Raw genomic sequence first — 8,949 nt, 5'->3', positions numbered from 1 at the left:
GTTAGAGCACACGCATTAATATCTGATTAATCTTTCTCTTCCTTTAGATAAAACCCAGAGCGGCCAGCTGTTTATTAGAAGTTTGATTGTATGAATCTTCTAACAAAAAACTTGCATGTCCTTGTTTGATACGGAGTATGAAATTAGCCCCCGCTAGCTTTGCTTTCCGTCACGCTCCGCCACTGCTGCCGCCTCACATATATCTGCATGGACACATATATAACTCGGTCGTCGATCAAAGCATATACATACAAAGATGTAGACAGAATCATTGGATGTATATATGCATGCGTACCAGCTGCATGCACGCATAGCACGTCTCATGTGCCGTATGCCAAAAATATATACCACACATGCATGCACGGCGCCATAGGTAGCAGGGTAGCAGGATGGATAACGACATTGCATGTGGACACAGCTGTGGGCGCGCGCATGCATGCAAATGGATAAGCTAGTGCTCGCGGCGCATACTTTTCTTCTCTCACGAGATCGAGATATATCGCATGTATCATCAACATAATCTACGAGCTTAACTAAGTTCCACCGCCAAAAAACAATGCAATGTATCTATCGGTTAAGTTCCATTTACATCAAATTTCATATCAACCAAACAAATCTAGCAGCACTAGCGCGTCGTATACATGTCCTCCGCTAGTAGTGTGTGTGAGAGTAAGAGAGAGTATTATTGCAGTCCTATATACTCCTTCTGTTCCAAAATAACTGTCCTGGATTTGTACAAGGTCTTATGGGGTCTAATTCAATACACCTCTCTCCCCAAACTCAGAAGGGTAGGATGGTCTTTTCACGTTTCCTTTTTTCTTACTATTCTTTCCTTCGTCGTGCCTTCTTTCTCTCTCGCAAGGTATCCACTGCATCAAGAACTTTTTCAACGATCCCTCCGGTGAGAATGTTTGGAATTGTGTCTTCTACAATGCTGTGAAATTTCATCGCGTTCCAACGGTGAAATCTCCGGCCAATACCAAAATACCGAGTGTTGTTCGGATTTCTTGCGGCCCTGCGTGATAGCACGATGTTCACATGTTTCCCGCTGATTCAAACAATGTTTCAACGATCCCTTTGGTGAGATTGTGTGGAATTTTGTGTACTACCACAATTTGAAATTTCATTGTGATCCAACGGTGGATTCTCCGGAAAACTTCAAAATACTTAGTGTTGTTTGGACTTCTCACGACCGTGCGGGACAACACAAATATTCGACTTGTTCGCACGTTTTCCTATTCCTCGAGAAGTGTTTCGCCGATCCCTTTGGTGGGACTGTGCGGAATTTTATCTACTACTACAATATGAAATTTTATCGTGATCCAACGGTGGAATCTCCGGAAAGCTTTGAAACACCGAGTGTTGTTTTGAATTCTCGCGGCCGTGCGGGACAGCACGAACATCCGACTTGTTCGCCTGTTTCCTGCTTGCTCAAGAAATATTTCGTCTATCCCTTTGGTGAGATTGTGTGGAATTATGTCTACTACTATCGCGTGAAATTTCATGACGATTCAACGGTGCAATCTCTGGAAAAATTGAAAACACTGAGTGTTATTCAAAACCATACGAAAACAATAGAAGAAAATATTGTTTAATGTCCATCGTGTCCTTTTTATGAAGGGGTACGAATTAATCTGGACCGTCCTTATGTTTTTCTTTAGAGGAGGGGTTGTATTGAATCAGAAATGTTGTCTTATGCGTATAATTATGTGTAATTGTAACCAGTCCTTTGTTGGTTAGTCACTAGCTAGCCTGAACACGCATGTCTAAAAACTTTAACTTCCCTTAAAACTATATATATATAGCGTATTCCTACAGTCTGCAGAAGAAAAGCCCATACACGCCGGCCGGCCAGCCGGAAACACGTACGCTGGATGCTCGGCCGCCGGCTTGTCGTCGACATTATTTACCCTCTGGACGTACGGCCGTCGTGTGCCTAATGTATCGAGGAAAGCTGGGATGAGCATTTGATGGGCTCAGATATACTCTATAATTGAACATTGGTCTCTGTTGTTGTTGACAAAGTAGTTAGCTGGCTTTTGTCTTGCATGCGCTCAAACCCATGCACATGTGATAATATATATCAGGACCTCCCCAGTTTTGCTCGATCGGTTGGATAAGCATGCATCTGACTCTTTGCAAGTGTGACGTGTCGGCAAGACCCTGCATGCCACTTGGCCTTCACGTGGTAAACGTGGCTCCCATGCATGCTTCCATGCATTTGGTATACGCAAGGACGACGCAAAGCTTGCTGACGCATGCATCAGCTCCTAGGAGTCAAGAAAATTAACCGTAGACACGTGTGGTGTACCTAAATACATGAACAAAGGATAAAGAGGAATATAAATTTCATTAATCTCGCACGGATCGAGAGACAAAAGGCAAAATCTCCTTTGAATGGATTTGCACCCATGGCGTGCTTCAGGATATATACTCCCACGAAACAGTTAATTTGGTACGGAATGAGTATATAGAATAGGACGACCAATACGACTTGGTGCATCATCCAGCGACGACCTGTTGGGGCCTCAACAATCCAGTCCATATTGCCCAGCCCAATTAATCCAATCCAGTCCATGAGGCTGTTTTTTTTACATCCACTGGATGAGGCTAATTAGAAATCGAATTGCGTTTTCGTTCCCCCACTCACCAAAAAGAAACGGATGGTCTTGTATCTATAGTCTCTTCTCGGAATGCTGAACGTGGCTGGGTGGGGGGAGGGGGGGGGGGCTGGGCCATGAAGTCTCCGCACGTGGGCCTTCCATACGTGCGTGGACCGGCCGTCCTGGCTGAGCTCAGCCCATGTGTGTACGAGTATTCAGGCTGAATTATCCACGTGTCGCGCATCGGTCAATCCACGTCGTGCAAAACACGAGGGGAGCTATAGCTAAGCTAATTGTACGTATCTGGGCAAACGCGTACACACCCACTGCAGGCTACGTTACTAAGCTGCTTCAAATCGTAGTACGCGTCGTCGTCTCCACCACACGGCGCGAGTGGACAAAAAACGGAGTATGTACGTAGTATGAGACCACCGATTCGGATGCGACCGCCGGCCGACGACGTAGCATACATACTGTACATATATACGGAGTAGACACGATGGATCAATACCGCCGGCGCGGCGGCCGACGTACGGGAAGCAAAACCGCCAGCCCCCCCCCCCCCCCCCCCCCCCCCCCCGCACACAGACTCACTCACTGACTGACATGCACTAGCTAGCTAAGCTGGCTGCATGCATGTCTGCCGACAGCCGCCGCACGCCGCCATAAAACTATACACAGCTCCTCTCCTATAGTGAGTGTCAACAAGTATGACCTGGTTCATATATCTCCCCTCTCTCGATCTATATATAATAGGAGAGTCGTAATTTATCTCTTCAACTTATCTCTCTTCTTCCTCCTGCCAGTACCTAGCTTGGCTATCTCGAATTCTCGACCACCGTGCTGCCGACTGGACCGGGCCGGAGATATAGATACACAGCTAGATCGATGGACGGCGAGGTGCCGGAGTACCGTGCTGCCGGGATGGGCGGCGACCAAGACACGCTGACCATCGACGACTACTACTTCACGTGAGTAGTTCATGCATGCATCTGTCTGCATGTATTTTTTTTTTTAAACGCAGTACGAACGCAGATGCTCGCGCACATACTCACCCCTCTCTGTCTGCATGTATGCATGGCCTGGCTAGTTAATTCCCGTCTTCAGAGAGGATGATCGATCGATCGAGCAAGTAAGTAGTGTTGGATTGATCATGGCGAAAATTAACTTGATTTGCAGGCACGAGCTGCTCGAGGTGCTGCGGCACGACGACGAAAAGCAGCCCGCATCGTGGTCGCCGGCGCCGACCGATAACACGGCCAGCGAGGCCGACATGGCGTCCTGGCTCTGCGAGCTCTTCCAGCAGCACGATGGCTGCCAGGTGACCACCAAGTCAGGAGGAAGCAGCGGCAGCGGCCGTGGTACGCCGGCGGCCAGCTGCAAGCTGGTTTCCAGCAGCGGCCGGAGAAGAAAGTCTGCTTCCGGGAAAGCCGCTGAACAGGTACGTGTACGTAACCAAGCTAGCTAGGGCTTGCATTGGCACACGTATATACTCCCTGTATACTTCCTCTATTTCATAATTCTTATCTTAAATTTATCAAAAATAAATGTATCTATTACTAAAAAATATCTAGATACGTGTAATATTTCGACAAGAATTATGAAACGGTGGCTGCACTCTATATATATAGAGTACACGTTATGCTATGCATGCATGCATGCGTATGTAGATCCGTACTGTACGTGATATGCGCGCCCTTAATTGAATTGGCATGCAGAGGCGGCGGGACAAGATCAACGACAAGATGAGGACTTTGCAGCAACTCATGCCCACATGCACCAAGGTACTTACCTTCGTATATGCCGTACATATGCACAATACCAGCTACTGCTTTTCAGACACTTATACGAATATAAAGTGCTTAATTAAGCAGATGTTGATAGGTCGTCGTACAAACTCCGAAACTTCATGCATGCTTCACAAAGTTGAGATTCCCTAAACTTATTACCGCCGCTACAGATATGCATGGGAGATATCCCTTAATTTACAGTGGTTTCAGATAATGGTTTCCCATGCATGTGCATATATACTGGATTCGAATAGTATGCATGGTAATTATATATAGCTTAATGAAACTATCATAGGATTTGATTGGTCTTGTGTGAAATTGTTTCAGAATTTATATACCATGTAAATACGATTTTTCCGTCAGACTGACAAGGCTTCAACGCTGGAGGAGGTGATCCAGTACATTAAGTCACTCCAGTACCAGATGCAGGTAGTATTAACCACTGCAGTGTATTTTTTTTATCATCTAAAAGCAAGTGCATTTTTTTCTTACTATATTTAGTAATTAATCTACTTACTTTAATTTTTTATAAAAAACATCTATTTACCAAATATATTAATCTCCAAACAACATAGATATTAGCAGCTTGCACAAGCGCGTGCGTAGTCATCTAGCTAGGTGCATGTGCCTTTCTAATGCATGCTGATCATGTTTTTAATTGTTTCACTCCGTAGGTGCTGTCGAACGGATACGGTGTGCCGACGGCAATCTCGCCGCCGTCAGGGATGGTGTCCACGACATCCATGCAGCCTGTCAGAGATGCCTTCGGTGGGCGCCGGGCGACGTCTGTAGCTCTTCCTCCATACCCGTTTTCCCCGACGGCGTTTGCTTGCCCTCACTATGGTAACGGCATGCCGCTGCCGGTGCCATATCGTGATCAAATTGGGTCCATGTACGCTGCACAACAGCTTGCTCATCGACGGCAACAGACTTGAGAAACTTTTCTGTCGGAAAAGATGGAATTAATCAGCAAGGCGTAGTTTCTTTTTTTTTTTAAGTTGTCCTCGTAAGCTGTATCATGTGAAGTTTTTGTGCGTTGATGCGTGGGGTCAACCATGTAGTCCGATCATGTTCACCTCATTCATCAAACTTGTAGGTGTGATACAGTTGTTGTTGGAAAGATGGCTTTAAGTTGATTGTTGTATTCATTTTGTCAGCTTTGTTGAATAAAATAATAAAAATGTTGTGTGCATCATTTTGATGTAAAACCGAGGCCGGGTTCATCCTCCTTTTGAAAAAAAAAAGTTTACTCATGTGGTTTTGGTTTGCGTCGTGTACACTAACCGACTCTGTCCCATTGATCCTTATGGATCTGGTATCATTGATCTTGTGATCGCACAGTTACCTGGCAATGCCAAGTTGTCAATGAAAGACACTAGGAAACAACGTATACGAACTTCAAATACACAAATGTACCCAACCCAGGATCAGGTTCCTTCTTGCTTCTCGAGTAGGAGCCAAGTGTCCTGCTCTTCTTTTCAAAAAGAGGAAAACACCTCGACTTCTGCATTTGATACACAGGAAAATAGACTGGTAGTTATTTTCATATTTTTCTTATACATATAAAACTATGAGTTGTAGACATTTGAATAATCAATGTATCTACATCCATCGCTCCACAACCGCTCATGATGTATGTCTTGTGTCTCCGGTGGTCCTTTGACCCTTCGCAATCATCAATCAAACCAACGAAACAGAAACCTGTCGTAGTCATAATCATCAATCATGATTATCAATCGTCGATAAAATCAACCCCAATCACCGATCATGCCTAAACAATCAATGAAAACAGGACACCGCCGGAAATTTGATTAAGGGCATCCACACTACAATAGTAAAAGCAATATTCATCTCCAAGTCACATGGACTCTACGACAGACTAACACATACAATGTGTCTTTAGACTTGCTATAAGTGATTTGTTAGTATTAAATGCGATGATGTATAACGGTAAATACATTGACTTTTAGCTAATTCCTAATTAGTCGGTTGAGTTTATCGTTGAAGTGGACTCTGACTATCTATAAACTCTATAAAGTTGAAACCCACTAAATGCAGTAAATTTAGCAAACTGCACATGCAGCCTATCCACATCAGCATTTCAACTAATTTTTAATTTCTAATTTCCATCTAATTCCCGTCTTTTGCTAAAAAAACAAATCTAATTTCCATTCTAATTTTGATTTAGCCCATCACGTCCAACCCACCGCGTGCGGCCCATCTAGCGTCCAGAGCAGCCAGCCCGCGAACAGGCCTCGCGTCCAGCACAGCCAGCCACGGACATCGCTAAAACAATGCAAGCCACAGACGAGCTGCCAGCCACGAAGCCACAAGCCGAGAGATTTGTTCCGCCGCCGCTGATGCCGTCCCCGCCCCCCGGCCGTTGTCACCACACGCGCGCCCTCGAGCTCCCCGCCTGCCGTCACCACGCACGCGCCCCGGGCGCCGTCATGCGCTGCCCCTTGCTGCGCCGTCCCTACCGGGCTTCGTCGCTGCCGACCACTCTCATGGCGCGCCCCCGAGCGCCCCGGCCGCCGCCATGCGCTGCCCCTTGCTGTGTTGTCCCCACCGGGTTTCGCTGCTGCCGACCACTGCCATGGTTCCTTCCACGCCCGTGTCTGACGTGCGCGCGCGCCCGGACCACTACCTTCTGATTCTTTGGCCCGTCGCGTCCAGCCCGCTATTGTTGGGATGGCCCACCAAGTGCAGCCCGTCTTGCGCCGTCCAGCCAACCGTGAGTGTCCCACTGCCCCCAATTCTGCGCTTTGTTCCGCTGTCGCTCCACCTCCGCCCTCGCTAAGTAACCGCAGCCTTCATTCCCCTCTCATTTATGGCCGAAACGGTAGCCACCACACCTGAATTCGTGGGGACTTTGGGTCGGTCTTAATGCGACCGCTCTATTTAGTCCCTTCTTCCACGTGGTTCTTCCTCACCCCTGCGTCTGCTGACAACTGCCGGATTCCAGGAACCACTCCAAGGTTTGGGATTTTCCCATCTTAGGTTAATTTTCTTCAGGGATTTGTAGGCCACTTTCTAAAATTGATCTGTATTTCTGTGCGAATTGATTTCATCCATATCAACGAAATCTGTCCTGACGGTATGTCGTATGCATATTTGTTGTATAATTAGTAACTAATTCAAGCTAATACATCTGGGGTTGAGTTGCTTCGAAGGATTTTTGCACCAGAATTTTGATGCAACACCTTCATTGGAGTTTATTGTTATCTGCTTTGTAGTCTCACACAATTTTCTCCACCCATGTATTTCCTTCATTGAATTGAGTTGTTCTGCCTCTCACTGTACGTATCTCATCAGGTTATGGCTTTGCGGGGTGTTCTACAGTATCCTCTCACCTGTGTGCACGGAGTCACTCATCTAAACTGTGTGTTGATCGAACAGCCGCAATATATATCATCAACTCCTTTAATTGGTTCCACTTAACCTCCATTTGGTGCTTCTACAGTTCTATCTGGCTCAAGCTTGAATTTATTTTTAATATATACATTAGGATGAAGTCCTTCCTTTTGGCCAGTGATGCTATTTGCATTGTGGTGTTAACATTTTTTTGTCATCTCATACATACTGTACGATTGAGCAGGTTCTCATTCAACGAGAAGAGAGAAGCATGTGCAGTGACGAATTTTGAGGTGCAGAAGCAGAATCTTCTTTTGCCCTCGTTTTAGAATTTTGGATCCCCTTTTGTTAGTCCTTTATTACATGTTCTATCATGCTTTGTTCTCTCCTCAGCACCTAATAAGTTTATGCCAAATATTCAAATGGAGTACTGTGTAGATTGAGAAAGTGTTTGTATGTCAAACTCTGTGTATCTTGGACGTTTGTTGAGGTTGTATGTAATTGATGGTTTTCTGCTCTACACGTATGACATATGTAGTCTTTGTTGTTCTAATATATGGAACATTTATCTTTACAAGATCTAGGCTTTGTGCATTGCTGAATTTCAGCGGTTTTCTTACGAGTACTTTGAAATCATATCCATTCTAATCTTCTTCATGTATGTTCTGTTTACTCACTGTACAACGAGGCGCCCTTTTACCTCATGTACAGACGATGCACTTTCTACATGGATTGGCTTTTTCCAATCACATATTATTATACCAAATTTATGATATTTATCATGATTTATGTCTTATGCTCATTTTCCATTTGTTCTACCTTCATTCTTGGTAAAAAAAATTGTTTTGAGTTTCCGCAGCAACGCGCGGGGATCATCTAGTTGTTCTGATTTTTCATAGCATAAGTTCATCACGGCAGTTCTTGTTTAGACCAGATTTTGGCTTTAATGCACACATGCCAAACCATGGAACAACAATATGGATTGGCATGTAACATGGCCAGGTGGCGGCCGGCCGCTTCCCATCTCCACACTAGGCACCCCGACTATAGATGGCCAACAGGCCGAACCCGCCCGACAAGGGATAATGGGGCCGGGCCAGGCCCAAAATGCAGCCTCCCAGCCCGGGCACGGCATGAAGCCGGGCCGGCCAGGACCTGTTAAGGCCCGTGGGCCCACCTCCACTCATGGGCCATATAAGTGA

General features: G+C 45.8%; 1 protein-coding gene across 1 annotated transcript; it reads left to right on the top strand.

The window, feature by feature from the left end:
• The first annotated feature begins 3,491 nt into the window (after positions 1 to 3,491).
• LOC112272415 (transcription factor ALC-like) lies at positions 3,492 to 5,588 on the top strand. Its single transcript, XM_024463113.1, has 5 exons — positions 3,492 to 3,574; positions 3,783 to 4,044; positions 4,322 to 4,387; positions 4,757 to 4,822; positions 5,068 to 5,588. The coding sequence occupies exons 1-5, from the start codon at positions 3,492 to 3,494 to the stop codon at positions 5,326 to 5,328; spliced, it is 738 nt and encodes a 245-aa protein (XP_024318881.1). The 3' UTR covers positions 5,329 to 5,588.
• Positions 5,589 to 8,949: the final 3,361 nt, after the last annotated feature.

This window comes from Brachypodium distachyon, chromosome 4 (assembly GCF_000005505.3).
Source record: "Brachypodium distachyon strain Bd21 chromosome 4, Brachypodium_distachyon_v3.0, whole genome shotgun sequence".
Lineage (NCBI taxonomy): Eukaryota > Viridiplantae > Streptophyta > Magnoliopsida > Poales > Poaceae > Brachypodium > Brachypodium distachyon.
The sequence above is the reverse complement of the archived record's forward strand: the minus strand, read 5'-3'. Positions and strand labels throughout refer to the sequence as shown.